We start from the raw sequence: 19,902 nt of genomic DNA, 5'->3' as shown, positions 1-19,902 counted from the left end.
GAAGGAGTGGGTAGGATGGTAGGGGGTTAGGTGATCACAGAGGTAAAGGAGATCAAGACCATGGAGGGCTTTGAAGGTGAGGACCCGTATCTTGAACCGTATCCTGTGTGATGGGAAGCCAGTGGAGTTGGGCGAGGATGGAGGTTTTAGGGTCGTGGAGTCTGGTGTGGGAGAGCACACAGGCTGCAGAGTTCTGGATGATCTGCAACCTACAGAGGGTGGAGTTGGGGAGGCCGTCAAGCAGGGAGTTTGCATATTCAAGCCTCGATGTAATGAAAGCGTTGAAGGGTTTCGGCGACCTGTGATGTGAGACAGTGGCGGAGCAGGGTGATGTTGGGGAGGTGGGGAAAGGCAGAGAGGATGATGACAGAATTCAGATAGTTTGTGATTAGGAAATATTGGGGCTATATTTACTGAGTGCATCAATATGTTGTGCTGCATAAAAATGTGTGACTATAGGTTGGCGTTGATACAGATTTTAAGAATGTTCACACAAGTAACCTCGAAAACTAAACAACAACAACAACAAGATTTCATTTATAGAGCGCCTTTCACATCGGGAGGATGTCCCAAGGCGCTGGACAGTTGGGTCAGGACCCGAGCAAGGGGGAAATGGTCAGGGTGAGGGGAGGGAAGGGAGGGAGCGAGGATGGGTTAGAGAGTCGAGAGGGGAGCTGAAGGCACGGTTGAAGAGAAAGGTTTTGAGACCGGCCTTGAAGGAGGAAAGGGAGGAAGCGGCGAAGGCACTGGGGATAGAGTTCCAGAGCCTAGGGGCTGAGAGGCTGGAAGCCCGGCCACCGATGGTAGGGCGTTAGTGCGGGGGATGTGGAGCAGACCAGAGCCAGAGGAATGGAGGGTACGGGCAGGTAGGTAGGGGGATAGTAGGTCAGAGAGGTAGGAGGGAGCGAGGCCGTGAATGGCCTTGTAGATGAGGGTGAGGATCTTGAATTCGATCCTCTGGGGGATGGGGAGCCAGTGGAGGCGAGCGAGGGTGGGAGTGATGTGGTCGCGGTGTCTGGTGCGGGACAGTACACGAGCTGCAGAGTTCTGAATGACCTGCAGCTTGTGGAGGGAGGTGGCGGGAAGGCCGGCGAGGAGAGAGTTCCCATAGTCCAGCCTTGAGGTGATAAAGGCGTGGACCAGGGTTTCAGCAGCGTGAGGGGTGAGGTAGTGCCGTAGTCTGGCGATGTTCCGGAGGTGATGGAAGGCGGTATCAGTTGTGTCGCGGATATGAGGAAGAAAGGACAGCTCAGGATCGAACAGAACGCCGAGGTTCCTGACCGGCTTTGAGAGGTGGAGAGTGCAGCCTTGGATGCTAAAGCTTCAACTGTAATATTTTAATATACTGTATATAGTTTTTTTAAAGTGCATTTGCAAATTTTAGTCTCAGAAGGAAAACAGAGCCTCCACACAGAAGAGATACTAGGTTTTCTTTTAGACTTCTGTCCACATTAATTGAGAATCAGTTAATTGGAAATGTTTTGCGCTTTAACCACTTGATCAGTCAGTCACCAGTTGTGCCATGGAGTACTGTGGACCCACCTGGCACAGGAACCAGACTACCAAGGCTGCCAAAATCAACTCCAACATTTCAATGCCAGGCACATCACCTTGGAGCCAGCTATGTTTAGAAAAATAGCTTGTTAGAAGTAATTTCCTTGGAGCAGAGAATTCTCCTTGGAGCAGAGAAGGTTAAGAGGAGACTTAATAGAAGTTTTCAAAATTGTGAGGTGATTCGATAGGATGAACAAGGAGAAACTATTTCCACTGGCGGGTGGGACGGTAACCCAAGGGTACCGATTTAAATAGTTATTAAAAGAAACAGAGTGGAGGTGAGGAGAAATGTTTTCATACATCGAGTTGTTCGGATCGGGAATACATTGCTTGAAAGGGTGGTGGAAGCCGATTCGATAACAGCTTTTAAGAGAGAAGTAGATAATTTTTGGGAGGACAAGCTTGCAGGGCTATGGGGAGAGAACGGGGGAGTGGGATTGAATTGGATAGCTCTTTTCAAACAACCGGCACAGACACGATGGGCCAACTGTTATACTGAGAGAATACTGACAGAAAGTGATCCAGTCAAGAACCCAAGTAATGGAAGAGGTTTGACATTTAGTCACCATAAATTATTAGCTCCGTTATATTATTGGTAATTGATACATTTCTAAATTGGCTCATGCTGGTTTAGTTAAACATAACATATGTTTTAGTCATTTTACAAAAATCCATCAGGACTAACTTAACTGCAGAAAATCACAAATTGACAGTGTCAGAGCAAAAAGCAGTCAATTAATTCCTTTCAAAGAAGAGCTCCGACTGTGAGACTTTCTATTTAAAATTAACCTATAAATTATGCAGACAAAAATTGTAGCATTCAAGTGTCCTCTGTACAAAATATTTTGAAATAAAGGTCAATATACCAATGTTTTTTTTTAATGTGAAAACTACGAACCTTAGGATCTAAATTATACCAATTATAAACAATTGCATATCAGAAGAGCTTTCAAGTGGTTTCATTTCACAATGTGATAAAATCAGTCCACCAATTGAATATTTTTATGTTGTCCATTAATTGTGTGGATGATAATTGGTAACTAAATTTGGAGTCCTGTAGCTCAGTGGTTAGAGCACTCGCCTTTCAAGCGAAACACCTGTGTTCAATTCCAGGCAGAGCGAAACCTTGGGCAAGTTTCCTTACTCCACACACCTAATAATAATCCCTCCAAAAAACAAAACAATAATAAATTGGTCAATTTCAATCCACGACTGTTTGTGTGACACTGCTGTGCGCAATTGGCTGCTGCGTTTCACCCACAAATATACAGTTAATTCACTTTACAGCATATTCTGTGAAGCGTTTTGAGTCTTCTAGAAGATGTGAAAAGAGCTATATCAAATGCAAGGATTATTATTATTAATATAATTTAAAGTGCATGGTTGGAACGTATAACAAAAAAGTTGGGAGTTTTTTGGAAGCAGCATAGCTCAACTTCAGCGATTGACTTTTTAGATCTCCTTACAATTTATAAAACTTGTGCATACAGTAAATAGGTGTAATTAAATTATATTTCAAAATTTCAACCCTTTCACATGTCTTATCAAATGTAAACTGGTCAACAGCTTATTCCGAAGTTGGTAGGAAATAAGCAGAATAATGATGCATGTCTTGATTTTAAAAAATAGTTTTAAGCTTTCTGTAATAAAGTTATTACTTTGTATTACTCCCAAATCATCCATGGTTTTAAAAGGACAAAACTAGTTCACAATAATCGAATTAGTTAAATCATGAACAATAAATGCAAATTAAGTTACAGTACAATCAAGATGAAGATTATGCTTCTAATTCAATAAATCTTATTTAATTTCTCCATAAAGTTTGTTACTCTTAAACCAATATTGTACATAAGTTTGCTTTTTCTCTTTTATTTCTAGTCAAGATACGTATAACCAAATATAGAATTGGCAGTCAGAGCAGCAGACGGGTATCCATGTATTTGAAAAAAAACACAAAAAAAGTACCCATTAGTTATCTCAAATTAAAATGTCCTATGTACTTAAAGAATGCATATATGAAAAGCAATGTGGCCCTTCACAGATTACAATAAAAAACTTGCAGGGTTGTGGAATATTAAAGTTACATCATATTTTATCCAGAGTTGTTCAATTTATTTGTTGACTGCACATTATTCTCTTTATCTGGCTTTCTAGAACTTTTGTATCAACCTCTAAGGAATGAGTCTGAGTTAATAAAAGTGCATGTGAGACATCTTCACCTAAAAGATCAGAAGCATGAAACACATAGAATGTTTGGATAACTATCAAAACTGTTTAAATTAGTATATTAATATGTAAAATACATACAGATCAGAACTGTATAAATTGATTATTAAACAGGAATGTCATTCTTTTTTCAAATCTGTTCAAATGTTATCAAACAAATTATATGCACATTAGAAACATTGTTTAACCACTAGTGAGTAGTGGTGTGGAACAAGAAAATCCCACTTATATTTCCTGTTCTGCATCCCATTGGGGCAGTACTGATTTTGGAGTTTTGTACATGCATGCCTAAAACATCAACATTTTGTGTCTATCTTTTATTATTGTAAAGCCAGTTGCATGATCAAATGAACCACACATTTTTCAAGAGCACAGAAGATTGAACCCAATTTGATTCAAACCTGTCTCAATTACTTTGCAGTGGGTACAACTCACAATGCTGCTGCAACCTTTTTGATGAAGTAACGGAGAGGGTGGATGAAGTAGCGCAGTTGATGTAGTTTATATGGATTTTCAAAAGACGTGATAAAGTGCACATAAGAGGCTTGTAAGCAAAATAGAAGCCCACGGTATTAAAAGGAGTGGCAGCATAGATACAGAACTGGCTGGGAGACAGAAAGCAGAGTGGTGGTAAACAGTTGTTTTTCTGACTGGAGGGAAGTGTGTAGAAGTGTCCCTCAGGGATCAGTATTGGAACCACTGCTGTTTTTGATCTATATAAATGAACTGAACTTGTACAATGGGAGTACAATTTCCAAGTTTGCAGATGATACTAAGCTAGGAAAAGTAGTAAACAGTGAGGAGAATAGTAGCAGACTGCAAATGGACATAGACAGACTGGTAAAAAGGCAGACATGTGGCAGATGAAGTTAAATGTGGAGAAATGCAACTTGATGCATTTTGGGAGGAAGAATGAGGAGAGGCAATATAAACTAAATGGTACAATCTTAATGGGGGTGAAGGAACAGAGACCTGGGGGTTCATATAAGTAAATCTTTGAAGGTGGCGGGATCGGTAGATAAAGCTGTTAAAAAAGCACACGAGATACTAGGCTTTATAAATAGGGGCATAGAATACAAAGTCAGGAAGTTATGATGAACCTTTATAAAACACTGGGTAGACCTCAGCTAGAGACTGTGTTCAGTTCTGAGCATCACACTTTAGGAAGGATGTCAAGGCATTGGAGAGGGTGCAAAGGAGAAATACTAGGGTAGTACCAGGAATGAGGGACTTCAGTTATCAGGAGAGGCTAGAGAAGCTTGGATTAGTCTCCTTGGAGCAGAGAAGGTTAAGAGGAGACTTAATGGAAGTTTTCAAAATTGTGAGGTGATTCGATAGGATGAACAAGGAGAAACTATTTCCACTGGCGGGTGGGACGGTAACCCAAGGAAACTGATTTAAAATAGTTATTGAAAGAAACAGAGGGGAGGTGAGGAGACATTTTTTCATACAGCGAGTTGCTCGGATCTGGAATACATTGCCTGAAAGGGTGGTGGAAGCCAATTCAATAACAGCTTTTGAGAGAGTAGATAATTATTTGGGGAGAACAAGTTTGCATGGCTATGGGGAGAGAACGGGGGAGTGGGATTGAATTGGATAGCTCTTTTCAAAGAGCCGCTACAGACACGATGGGTCGAATGGTCTCCTGTGCTGTATGATTCTATCCTTCAGAAGCAAGACCACTACAATTCACAATGGCTTAACCCACATTTATACTGCATATTTGGTGTCAATTCACTGCCAAGATTGTGGCACAAATGTGTGTCGCTGCAATTTTGTGTGGATGTGCTTGTGGCTGGGAAACTAACACCGGTAGTTTAAAACAGAATTGAGAATTATATTACAATGTACAAATGCAACTTGCTATGTCAGAATGCTTCACACAATTTAAATTACATCACTTTAATGGGTGGCTACCTTTGCCCTTCCAATAACTATTGTGTTCCTTGCAGAATTTATCACTGAGAAAGAGGGATTTTAAAAATCCAGCTCTTTTTTCCTTTTACATAAAACGGACATGGGGGAGAAGGGCATAGACGAGTATAGGAGGAGACTAAGGCATGGGATTTGTTACGAGAATATAAAAAACACACAAGTAATTGGCCGAATGACCTGTTTCAGTACTGTAGCCTATGTGAAACAATACGCATAAAGGAAATTAATGAGTACACAAGTTTTATGTACTAAAATATTGTATTCTAATTAGACTTCTTCCAACAACATAATATGAACACATCTTAGCCATGCAATAGTTTCTAAACTCTAAATCAGGAACACAGTAATTTAGTACAAATAAGTTTAACATTCTATAAATGGCAGAAAAAACAAGTATTTCTGTACAAAGTGCTGAAGTGAAAGCTCAAACGGAAACTGATCTTTGTAATAACCGTACCAGTTACACTTACTTAGAATGGTTGTAGCTAGTATGTTAACATTACATGTGATCTACCTCTCACATTAGCCATTGCATAAAAACTGTTAGATACAAATTTGTATTTACATCTGTGTTGAAAAATGACTAGAGAAGTGACCATTAAGATATATATCCAACAGGATGAGTGATTCTAAACTACAAGATGCTTAGTCAAGTAGAGTTCCAATGATTATAGCTATATTGGCATAATTGCCTTGAGCTTACAGATTTTACACTGTTCACAAAATGATTTTTTTGCTTGAAACCGTTGAATAAAATTCGCCTATTTTGAATGTGGCAGAAATAATCAACACAATGCATACAAGTTCTCAATCAAACAAGTTACAGATCACACAACTTATAGAAAAGGAATTATACAAGGCTGTTTCTTTAGGTAAGAAACTAGGTGAGTTATTGGAGTATAGCAATTCATATTTTTAAAGACAGGAAAATGTATACATTTAAAAACTTAAGGAATTATGAAACAGTGAAGATGCATATTAATGTTTTTTTCCCCTAATAGTTTACTGTATAGAGGGCATTAAATCCATATATTGTTGGTAGTAAACATAGTCAGGCTTTGGATGAATATGGTTTACGATTAGCAAATAGGTTACATTTATCTCCTTCCCAACCTATGGTTGGTGCAAATCTAGCAATACTTTACTCCGTTAATGTTTGTTCAACCAACATGAGTTTTTGTAAATATAGGCATGGGACTAAATTCTAAAACTAGAAGCATGTTCACAATGCAATCTTGTTTGACAAAATACATCAAAATTATACAAAAAATACTGCAAACAGTTCGTTATAGATCATGTTTGAATGTTACATATCAGTGGAGAGATGAATATTACAGCTGGGTGAGCGTTGTTGCTTATGCTGTTGTACGGTGGAAATGTGAGAGTCTGCTCGATCAGACACAAGTGCAAGTTTGTCGTCTTGAAGGCTGCAAGCTGAGAATCTGTTCGAGTCACCAATATTCCCACTTATGGCACTAGCTGGACTATTTGCAGCAAGAACACCACCAACCTGTTCAAAGGATTTACTAAATACAGTTGTAACAGTGTTAGCCAAACTCTGGTTTCCTGGTTTAGGCAGTGACTGGCTACTAGTTAGGGTTAGCCTTTTGATAGACAGCAGCTCCAGATTCTCACTTGTAGCCCTCGGAGTTTGTTTACGCACAAGGTGTTCTCGACAGATCTCGGTTGTCATTTCTTTCTCCCTGCCAGATCTGCCACCTAGTGATTTCCTTTGACTTTTGCCAGCAGGTGTCTTATTACCACCACTACTAATTGCAATGTTTGTATTTGAAGCCCTTGAACAAAATCCTTCATCCACTTCAGAGATGTCCATTAGCTCCTCCTGGGGTTTTAATTCCGTTGCTTCTGGAAAAGAGACAAGGTAAATAGGTATTTATCAAACTTCATAGTTTCACAATATACATCAGGTTAGGTACCAAGATTTTTTTTACACCCACCATGTAGCATATTTGTTGCTGTTGGCTTCTTTATGTAAATTTGGCAAATTTATACTTGCGTGCTTATGTATATTTTCAGGCAGGAGAAACACTTCATTCACCCATTTCAAAATTTCCCACAGGATTCCTTCTACAGTACATAATCTATCTCGAAACCTAATAAACATGAATAGTTGTAGTTGACAGGAACGTTTCTGGTTGCTTGTTGAATTCTATAAACAAATGTTTCTTGTTTTATACCTGTGCTAGTATTGTAGTCTGTTCATCAGAAACTTGTTAAAAATAATCTGCACTTCCTATTTTGTTGTCCTTATTTTGAAGCTGTATCCCCTAGTTTTTGATTTTTGTTGACAACAGAAAAAAAATCCAAACACTTCGTATTCTCAAACGTTCTAACAAGTAACAAGTCTTTACTGTTTTAGAGCGAGAAATCCCAGGGCACTCAATCTTTTCTCATCGTGGTCCTATGAATTTTTTTTGAAATACAGAAACAAAAACTGCACAAGTAGATCAGATGTGGCCTTAAAAATGCCACATACATTTTTATAAATCTTTCGACTTCTACATTACACACGACATATCTGAACATTTTGGTCATTAACTTCCTGCAAAAACTATAGCATTATTTTTGTGATATCACCAAAATGTATCTCCAATTCTGATACCTTAAACATATTTCTGTTCAATACATATTCCATACAATCCTTTCTTCTGCAAAATCTTATTTAGATTATTTCACATTAAAGTGCACCCTACAACCTTCTGCCTAGTTTCTGCAGATATACAACACAATTTATATTTTTATAGCACTTTCATGTCAGGAGGATGTCTCAAAGCACAGAATTGTGTACATATATCTGACAGGCCAATGTGACAAGCATTGCAAGCACGTGTCTGAAGAAGTCTGCTCAAATGTGACAAAGTTGGTCTCTTAGGGCTGAGTAACCCTCCATGACAGATTCAAGTATTTATATTGTAAACTATGTATATTTAAAATGTCATTAAATATATCAAGTGCACAGGAAATAAGGTAATCAAATTTAACTGATGAGCATAACAGCACTGCAACAAGTTTGCTACACAGAGCACTCACAGCAGAATAAATTCACAGAACTACATTGTTCACTTTCTACTCCTGGATTATAGCAATGAGATGTGTTAAATGTTCTAGTGATAAAAAACAAATATTTTCTATTGAACTATAATTTCCTATCTAGGATTTAAAAAGCAGGTGCTCAGTTTTTGACCAATAGAATTTGTAATTGTTTCAAGCAAGCTAAATGAACTAGCATCCTCATTCATTTGACTTTGTATATTATTATTTCTCTGAAGGCATACAACTTAAACATAAAAACTATTGCAGAAGTTAAAGGGAAAAGTCATATTGGGTAAAGAACTACTGTAAAATAAAGTAAAATTACTCCATGCAATATATTCTTTCAGTGGGATCTATGTGGAATGGGTGGGTTGCTGGAGATTTAGTTCTAGAAATACTTTCTTTTAAAATCCTCCGCGCCCCCCCACCTCTCCGGGATTGAAGCACAATTAATTATTCATGAGAAAGCAGCTGTGTAGACCTCTTAGTAGCAGCGGACAAACCCTTCCGATATGTTTTCTTGCTCCCTTGTGTTCTGTGGCAGAGTGAAATGGGGCTTTACATCCCATCCAATACTTTGCGAGCTCCACTTGGCTTGTCTTCTTAAAGAGGCACAATATAGCTATTGAGAACAATTGGACAAATAAGAATTTCTCTCTGGAGTTGAGATAATTAAGAGGGAACCTGATAGAGGGGTTAAATATATGAATATGGATGGTAACAATTTCCACTTGTTGAATCCAAAATGAGGGGCACATGATAACTAGTTGCAGATCCAAAAGGAGGTTTAGGAGGAATATCTTTACTAGAGGATGGCGAGAATATGGAACTCACCGCTGCAAACTATGGTTGATGCAATAGCATCAACATATTTAAGAGGTAACTTGATGCCATAGGAAGGGTGGAGGCTAACAACAGCATGTGCTAGTTGGGCTGAATGGCCTACTTTCGTACCTTCTCATTCTTTGTAAAGCATAATTTTACTAACAAATGCGGTTACATGAACGTTTAATATATATACCATTGATCATATATAAGTTTTATGATGAAGTACCTTTGGCCATACTAAAAGTTGATATTGAAGAGAAACAAATTAGGTATATAGTTGCAGAGAGGATTAAGCATTGTACTTTATATAACAGTATTTCCTTTAACTTGAACAAGAGTGATTACAGATCTTGTTGTCAGTGATATTTCTCAGTCTTTACATAGTATAAATTGATTATGATCCACCAAAGCATATGAATAGTCTACAGCACAGCTGATTCAGCCAGTAATAATCATCCTATCATTTGATATTCAGGTGAACTATGTTCGTTACATTCACTTTGAACACTTCAGTACAATTTTCAAATGAAGCTGAAGCAAAACAATGTTTTATTCATCTAAAAAGTTTCTAAAAAAGTTAGTTTTACACTAGCTCAGATCATACTCAGTGGAGACATCTTCAGCCATATGTAAATACAGTTCATGTAAACACAGGCAAACATCAAAAGGTTTGGCATTTTATAATGTTTTCTATGACAGATGTGAAGCATGCAACAAACCAAAACGTGACAGAAATACAGAAAAAAAATCACTGAACCCAATATAATTGATAAATACGAAGTGCTCTTCTCAGAAGGTTCTCATCCTTAATTTGTTTGACCAAGTGCTGTGTCGCCATTTGTGTGAAAATAGCCAGCAAGTGTGGTGAGCACAGAAAGAGCAAAGCCATCACTAGACATAGGTGCTGCAAAATTCACTTGCAGTGTAAAGGTTAAGACAATATTATATCTATTTTAATTACTCCTTCCCCAAGTTAGCTTTCATCACTACACATCATAAGCCAAGCCCGCTAGGTTTTAGGATTGGTGTACTTTATTACTTAATACTATTAAATTTTACATGCACATGACCTAGGTTTCAAATCATTATAGAAATTAACAATTTCTGTGAAACTTCCAAAGACAATAATTATAATAACTTACATCATTTTATTTGATGATCTACTTTTTCTTAACTGAATGTTTCCTGATATCCCAAGACTTACTTTTATAATGCCTAATTTGCAGAATCTCTTAATAATGAATCCTTTTAGAATTCCCATTGACCCACAGGAATCTTGCTCCGGAAATAAATAATTTCTGAATAGATTTCCTGCAGTTCTGCGTGATATTTCTGGTTATCGTAAGGAGACCCCTGTTGGACAATTTGCATTTCTTGAGGAATCCAGTTAAGAAATAGCACTAATTAGATCCCATTATTGGGATCCCATTATCCTATTATAGGCAAACAATTATATTCCACCAATAATCAGTTTTTTAATTTCTAATACTGGAAATAAAATTGACCTTCACTTTGAATCCTACTTTAGATAAATACTCACATTTCTGTTTCTAATACTCCACTGAAAGATTTAATAATTTGATATCATATAATTCTGTAATGCCAAACATATTTACTCTAACAGATTGTATGGAAGAGGAATATTACACTAGACTGTACATTTTATGAGAAGACCTGTAAGGACTTCAAACTAATCTTTGTAATTTGAATCTTTGTAAGTTTATGAGTCAAAGCATAATGTCTGAAAATGTCTGAATAGACATTATCACCCAATCAGCATTCTTTAAGTAGCTACTGTATTTATATAGAAGACTAAGTAAGACTAAGTATACCACTACACATAGACAAAATGTGTGGTTATTGGTGCAGATGTCATATACATACATGCTTTATACCAGTAATTCAGAATTATAAATCATGCACAGCAGGCATAACACTGGTAGGGTGACTTTGTATTTTAGTTTGTTTTCAGTGTGGTAACATGCAGTTCTTAGCCTTGAGCTTCCAGATACCTTTGGGTGCCAATATACAGCACTCAGCTAGTATTGGATTCGGCTGGAGAAATTTACTCCATCCTCCAACTTTTTCCTGAGAGATTTCTGCCTCTTGATTTCTTTGCCACCTGCCTTAGGATCTGAAGTGGATTCCTGCACACCCTGAAAATGCTCAGCATCATTCTCTGTTTGTGTTTTGCTTCGCTCCCCAATACCACGTTTGTCTTCAGTCACATTTGTCAGGCTAGACTCGGGTAAGGGAAGGTTGCATGAATCGCCTGAGTCAGTTTGGTTGGTATCTAAATCTGGGATTGAAGATGACAACATGTATGACAGCTGAAACACAAAGGCAAAAACAAAACAAAACACAGCAGAACAATATAAAAAAAATGCATGACTGATAAATGATATTGTTTCAAGCCAGATTTTTTTTAAAGTCTAGTTTTAAACAAAGTACATTTCCACCAATGGAGAAAGAAAGTTGTACTTTTAAAGAAAAGTGTTCCATTCTTGAATAAAAGGTGTGACCCAATAACCGAGACTGAAAGGTGGCAAATATTCATTTTCCTTTCTTACCTCTGCAAAGAAGTAAGTTTATATAAAATATTAACATTTGACAATCGGATATTGAGTAACTGCAAAAGTTACTACAATGCTGGCTTACTAGCATATCCAAGACTAATGTCTTTAGAAATGCAGAAAAATGTTATTCCAAAATCAATGTATTTTTTTTTCACACACCGAATTGCATACGCATTGCTGTGCTTAAACGTATCCAAACCAAACTTCTGCAATGTCCACATATGAATGGAAATTTTCATTTGTCTGGAATGAAGCACTCAGAATTCCCAGAGGAATGCATTCTGCTCACCTAATTTCACAAAGACAAAAACCAAGGCGAGGGAAACCAAGATGCATTGGGATAATGCTGGAGTTTAACCAGATAATACCACACAGCTTGCCATTTATGAACATAAGTCACTTTGACCATACACATGGGAATTTCTGTTATAGTTGCTGAGACAGGTCAAAGTGTGTGCTATCATAATGCTTGATAAATACTTTGGACAAAATGTCTACAATAATAATCCTTCCATTTGATATAGCCTTATCATATCATTGAGACGTCTCAAAGCGCTTCACAGAATATACTGTAAAGTGTAGTGACTGTGTATTTTGTGGGGGAAACGCGGTAGCCAATTGCACACAGCAGTGTCCCACAAACAGTCGTTGATTGAACGACCAAATTATTATTATTATTATTTATATTTTGAAGGGATTATTACCCCTGCAAAGCGATCCACCAAACAACTAAGAAGCTTGTTTATACTTATTGCTACGTAAACAGAGACATGTGTGTCGAGTACAGAAATTTGCATAACGCTTCATTCCAATCGGGAATCAATCCCAGGTCCTCTCGCTTGAGAGGTGAGTGCTCTAACCACTACGATGTGGACTACACATGGAGGGGAAAGAATGGAGAGGAAGATTTAAGGCATGGATACGTGGAAAAGGCTTCCCAGGATGTGACTACCTCCCACTTGACCACCAGGATTTAATTGCCTTTCTCCCTGAGGAGGTAGGAGACATTGTAGAGCTTGCTCTCCAGGTGTTTGACCACCAACTCGTCACAGAGGATGGAGGGTCTTTACCCATTAGCATGTTTTCTGCAATCCACAGTGAAGGAATTTCATGGCCTATGAAAGCCTTTGTTAGGCCGAGTCCTTTGGCTGTCATTTTGCTGGGGAAAAGCGATCCGTCAATCAACTAACAACCGGGTTCCCACTTACTGCTAGGTAAACAGAGGTACATGGGAGTAAGGAAACTTGCCCAACACTTCGCCTTGCCTGGGAATCGACCCCAGGTCCTCTCGCTTGTGAGTCGAGTGCTCTAACCACTAAGCTACAGGACTCCTCCGTGTGTGTTAAATACTCGTTGACAAAAAAAATTGATAGGTTATTGACATTTTTGTTTTCCTAAGAAAGACATGATAAATTGAATACTAGTTTCTGAATTGTCTGTTCTGGGCTAGTTTGTTCTTTGTACCCAATGTTGTGCAGATTTGAGAGGAGCTGAAAGTAATAGTCCTCTTTGAAAGTAAGCAGGCTACGGTGGGCACTTGATAAAACCAAAATCAGACATATATACAAACCTGTGACAGCATGTATAGTGTCAATGAGCCCTTTTAACCGTTGGAAGAAATGAACGCAAGACTGAGATCTGCCAGCAAACAAAGAGATGATGATGTTCGTCAATGACCTAGACAATAATGCCTACCAAATAAATTAATAATAAATAATAATAATAGATGTAATGATTTTCAATCCGCAACACTGGTGTATTAACTAATTCCTTTATTCTCTCGCAACAATCCAATAATCCAACTGTGAACCCACGCCCTGGTTCCCTTCCCAGGATTCTTTTATACTTCTTACTTCTATTTCATTGTCTCTTTCCTAATTGCTTTTTACGTCATTTTCTTCTCTAGTCTTATTCCATGATTCTTTCTGGTTCTTTCTTCTATCTTTTTCTGCATTTTCCTTCTGATAACTTGCCCATTTTTCAAACTTTGCTCTTAAGTTCTTTACTCAACTTGTTTCAGTTTTATCCATTCATCATACACTGAAATCAAAACTTAAGGACTCTCATTGACTTTATCCTCTCCCATTTTTGTTCAAATTCTTTTGAACAAGATCCGTTTCATCCCTAGGAAATTTAGCATCTGTGAGGGTGAGATTCTTTTTATACTCTTCTATATCCTTTTTTACTATGGTAATCTCCTTTTTAAAATCTTCGTGCTTTTCTTCAACATTTTTCTGTTTCCTCAGTGTGGTTGCTTTGTCTTTCGATGTCTAAATCTTCCTTTTTGAGTTGCTTTTCCTGCTGTTTTTTTGTCTCCTTTAGCTCTTTTTTCCACTCTTCGTCATGTTTTTTCCAGTCATTGATCTTTTCTCCATTGCTGTCACTGCTCGAGATTGAAGGTAACCTCTCTGGCTTCGGTCTGCACTACCAAGGCTTTGTAGTCTCCCTCTCGATCACTGACTTCCTGCTTCTGCTTCACAGAGCCCAAATCTGATTCTTCCTCATCCTCATCCTCATCTTCTTCCTCTTCTATATTCTCTCTCTTTCCGAGTACCATCGCATCAATAAGGTACTAATCTTCCTGACCATTACTAGTTGATTCTGCCTCTGAGCTGCTCATTCCATATTGAATCTCCCCAGCACTTCCTCTTGCCTTGTTCTCACCTTGTCTATCCTAATTATCTGAGACTTGCTTGTCCTTTTGTAATCATTTTGTCTCATCATCCTTCTCCCTAGTGTTCTTTCTGGTGTTCCTCTACCATAGTTCCACTCAGCTTTTTGTTGTCTATTCTGGCAAACATAGAATTCCTTCCATTCTGCTGGACATCAACTTAAAGGGTGTACTAATTCACATTTCACATAAGTGTCTCCGTATCGGCCTGTAGCTTCATTGCACCACATATTCCTTTGCCAAGTCATTCCAGCTTCTTCCTGGAGTAGTTTATCTATTTCAATATCTATTTCTATATCTTCCTCAATTTCTCTCATGTACCTTCTTGACATTTCTTCTACACTTATAATCTGTAAAGCTGTTTGTAGCATTGACTTATTCTGTTTTAAGAGCTTGCTGCATAGTTTATTATCTTTTATTCCAAACACAATTTGGCCCTGATCATTTCTTCTCTTAAGGCACCTTAGTTAAAGGTTTTGCTTAATGATCATATCACAAAATATTGATGAAACTATTCTGTAGGTTCTTGCTTTCTTGTTCCAAACTTCCATCTATCTATGGTGATGTTATTTTGTCCACAATATTGCTCCCAAATAGTCATTTTATCATCCAATGGCATATCCAATTCACTTTCCAGAGTTGCAAAGTACTCTCTTGCTTCCTCATTTGTTATACTCAGGAACACAGCATAATTCTGTATTTGTGGTAATTCGTTCAAATTTGAGACTATCAAAGATTTGAAAATCCAGCTCAAATTGTGTCTCAAGTTGCCCACCAACTTCAATGGACACTGCATCTGCACATACCTTGGTATGACACCCAGTTCTCCTGTTCACAAATTCATTTTCTGTTGTTATTCAATCTAGTAGTAGTTTCCAGTCCAAGTTCAATTTTACTCCTGGCACCATGTGATGATTCTCAATACACAACACTGGTGTATCCAGTTACTGCTTTGTTCTCTGCTTCCAACACTCCAATCATAAACCCAAACTTGGTTCCCTTTCCAGGATCCTTTTATAATTCCTGCTTCTATATCATTGGCTCTTTCTTAATTGTCTTTTACTTCTTAAAAGGATATCCTACAATAGCCATTTGTGACTGAACAACAGGAATTTTCAAACCCCTCTCATCTCTATCTTTAAGATTAAAAGACTCAGAACAGCTGTTTTTATTCCAATTTTGCTCCAGACGTAAACTTTCCTCTGGAGGCAACTCATAATAAAAAACAGAAGGCTTTTTCATCACCGAACTTGGAAGATCTTTTTTTGGAGTGGGTTCTCCTATAGTCTCTGCATAAAGGAAATCTAACTCCATAAATCAAAAAGGTCTGTGCAGACGTATAAAGTTGTTGTGCTTGCCCAGACTTCTGATATCATTATAGTAAGTAAGAACACTGACTTCAGACATCTCATGCATGCTCGATATCATTAGATGTTCATTTGCACGATTCCTGCTACCCAAATAAGATAATTCACATTTACATAGCACCTTTCGTGTTTCGTGTCGGTAGGACGTCCCAAAGCACTTAGGACGTGTGGTAAATAATAGTGGTAGAAGCAGAAAAAACAAAAAACCTTTGAGACTCTTCAGCCCTTTTCAGAAGAGAAGATTGTGAAAATAAATTTCCAATGGTTTGTCATTTACCCAAGGCATCATTTATGCAATGATGTTAGACTTTCACCATGTACTGCTATCCTGCTGCAAGATACCCTGAACTATGAATACCATGCAATGTAAAAATAGCAGATGTTTGAAATGCTGTTGTTTTGCCCTGCATTACGAACCTCCAGAACCACAATACATAAGTTGATGATAAGAAGCATATACAAACTTTATGCTGCCCATTATTATGGAGACAATTCTGGGCAACAACTTTATGCAGGATCAAATAGGATTTAAATGATACAAAAAATATGTATTCGGAATAACATACTAAATTAAGAATTTTTACTGCTTTATATAAATATTTTCTTTTTTTATAACTGATATCTAATAATTTTACATGCAGTAAGCTGTTAGTCAACAGATGTTACTCAAACAGATTAGCTAATATCTACAATGAAACTAAATTTACCAGTAATCCTTGCTCTCCCAGATGGAACTTCTCCATCGAGACATACTCTTTATAATGTTAGTTGCCCACGGACAGCAAGTTTGTGTTCCATATGCAACACCCCTGCCCGAACACATGGTATCACTCGATATAAACTTTACAAAGCAGAAGTCGTGCAGTTCCTTTTCAACGACAAATTAAGGCTATCCTCAGTCCCTCAACCCAGCAGGATCATTCCTATATGTCTGAAGAACATTATCTGTAGGACAACAAAGATTATTGGTAAGTAATTAACTACTGATCTGCAGCTTTTCCATCTAAACATGATGTTATTTCCCACCTATTGGTAAATCACCAACCTTGGCGCCACATGCTTCTAATGGTGAAAACGGGAATGCTCCAATTATTGTAAAGGTTCTCACATTTAAAATGTTGTTCCCACTTAATTCAGGACAAGTTGGACAGGATTCAGTCACATAAAGCCTTGGCATTCTCCAAAACAAATATTGACTTGAACTCTGCTGATACAATACACATCTGATTTTTCAGTTACACCAATATGACAGGAGAGCAGGCCAGCACCCAAACCATGTACTTTTGGTGGTGTTTTTTCATGTGAACTGTACCGCTAGAGCTATTTGTAACCTCAGAGAATAGATACGTCCTTCAGCCTCCAGTTTGTCACTTGAGAAATGTGGATTGACAGAGGGGTCAATTTTATGAACACCATTGATGCAATTCCCACAGAATTTCCTTGAAACCAAGTAAAACAAAAACATAATATTCAAATCAGTTAGCTCCTGATAAAATTTAATTTTAAAAGCAAACATGCAAGAGACTCAACAACAATAAATCGTATTTATATAGCGCCTGTCAAGTAGGGATGACTTCACAAGGAGCTGGACACTCAAGGATTTGCATCCAAACTAGAGATTGGAATCAAGAAGGGTGGGAGGATCACCAAGGCACGGACAAAGAGGAAAGCCACAGTTAAAGAGGAAATGATCCACTGTAATTAAATATACAATACATAATATAACTACTAAATTAAATTAATATTGCTCAATTTAAAGTACATGAAATGTCTCAAAATGCTTCAAACTACTTTAAAAAGTACTTTGAACTGTAGTAAGTGTTGCGTATTCAAATGAGGAAGTTATTCTGCACCACCATTATTTCACAAACACCGAGATGAATGAATAATAGTTTGTTGAATTTGGATGAGAATGGAATATTATTTGGTTATATGGAATTCGTATCTTTTTCTTTTTGATCTTAGCCAACTGATAATACTCAGTTGGTAATACAATAGATTGAAGATGTCTCAATCTTCAAATACAAGAATCTGTCACCTGATCAAAATTCTGACTCACCACAGTGTGTTGAGAAGGTCAAATGGAGTAAGCATCGTTACAGATTTTGAACCAAACACACACATCATTAATCCAGAGAAATTGAAGACCAAATACACACCATTTTTTTGTGAATGCAAAAATATCAGAATATAATCTGTACTGATTCAAACAGATGGTTGATGACAAAAATGAAATATTGAGGATTGCAATCCCTAGATTCACTACACAGAGCTAATCGGACAAAAAGCTAAAATATTTTAATGTTTCCTTAAGATAGTGATGTCTCTCTTTAAGCCCACCAACTCCACCCCCACACATTAGCAATGACTAATTTCCAGGACAAGGCCTTTGTGTGTCTGTGAGACGAGCAGTCAAGGTTGACTCATCTTTCAATTTTACATCCCCTTTGTAATGAACAAATTAGACTAGACATTAAAATCAGTCCACCATGAATTTGAAATAGCACTCCTTGTGAAGGGACAAAATGATCAGGGTAAAGAAAGTGCATAGAGATTTTTTCTAATAAAGTGTTATAAATATTTTACTATTTTCTGTGAAGCCTCATTTCATACAGATTATATCTATGCAAATTGAATCACTCTGTTCCCATTCTCATTTTTCTTACCATTCCTCTTCCATCGATGTCCTCGTATTGATAGACTGGTGACTGCATTCCTTGATATTCTGGAGGAGGTTGGAGTTATCTCTACCTGTATACATCTCGGTGCTTCTTTAGAATACTTGACAGCATCAAAACATACAGAATTTTTGATTGCATTGCCAACCTGAATAAAAACATTAAATGCAGAACTATGAAACAAAATGAAATTAAGCCAAAATATATTATTTTATAGTTCGTAGAAAGATTTTTATTGAAAGGGTTTCATAAATACTACATGACACATCTCTCATACCATTTGCATCAGGTTGTATAGGTTTCATGGTTCAATATACTACAATATCATGTCAGTAAGAGGAGCCCAGATTGACTCATCTTTCAGTTTTACATGGGATTTCAGGGGACTAATATAAAATAAGAAAGCACATTACCTAGATGATTATTTCTTTGCAAATGGCAGCTGATGAGAACAAAGAACTAGGTGAACTATCTGGGTTTTATTAAAAATAAAAGGTGACCACTGATTAAAATAGAGACTACATGACACATTGTTACTGTTACTGTTTGTGCCTTCTCCGATTATCGCCATTGATCATTTACATGGTTTACATTTTATATTTAGATTTTAAAATGTACTGCACAATAATTTTCAATAAAAGACTGTTTTGCCATAAGTCACTTCTAAGCACCAAAAAACCCATAAATTTGGTGAATGGAGCCTAGTACCAAAATGGCTTGAGTGGTTAAAAAAAAATCCCTGTAGAGAGATATTTTAAGGTACAGTAAGCTATAGTTCTTTCATACAACATTCTACCAGAAGAGATATTTTTTCAAAATAACCATATTTTATCAATCTTTCTGTAATTTGATCATTTTGGCTCATCTTGGTCAAGAAGCTGGAACCCAAAATTATTTCCAAGATGATAGTTTTAACCATTTAATAAAGCATCACCCAGTAATTTTGAAATACTATGTTTATCTAAAAAAATGGTAAAATTAGAAACCTGCTTAATTACCCAAGTAAAGAGGAC

General features: G+C 37.3%; 1 protein-coding gene across 6 annotated transcripts in view; it reads right to left on the bottom strand.

The window, feature by feature from the left end:
- Positions 1 to 5,961: 5,961 nt before the first annotated feature.
- fam126a (family with sequence similarity 126 member A) overlaps positions 5,962 to 19,902 on the bottom strand; it is a 50,567-nt gene continuing 36,626 nt past the window's right edge. For 2 of the 6 annotated variants that reach the window (XM_007903253.2, XM_007903267.2), the window contains 2 exons: positions 18,878 to 19,037; positions 5,962 to 7,581 (listed from right to left, as the gene is read on the bottom strand). In XM_007903253.2, coding sequence (XP_007901444.1) covers positions 7,022 to 7,581; positions 18,878 to 19,037 — 720 coding nt within the window. In that variant the 3' untranslated portion in view covers positions 5,962 to 7,021. Of the gene's footprint in view, positions 7,582 to 11,609; positions 11,897 to 18,877; positions 19,038 to 19,902 lie in introns of all 6 variants that reach the window. The other 4 variants (XM_007903292.2, XM_007903275.2, XM_007903283.2 and 1 more) reach the window with 4 other exon arrangements.

Source organism: Callorhinchus milii, unplaced genomic scaffold, assembly GCF_018977255.1.
Source record: "Callorhinchus milii isolate IMCB2004 unplaced genomic scaffold, IMCB_Cmil_1.0 Scaffold2, whole genome shotgun sequence".
Lineage (NCBI taxonomy): Eukaryota > Metazoa > Chordata > Chondrichthyes > Chimaeriformes > Callorhinchidae > Callorhinchus > Callorhinchus milii.
This window is presented reverse-complemented; position numbering and strand designations above follow the sequence as displayed.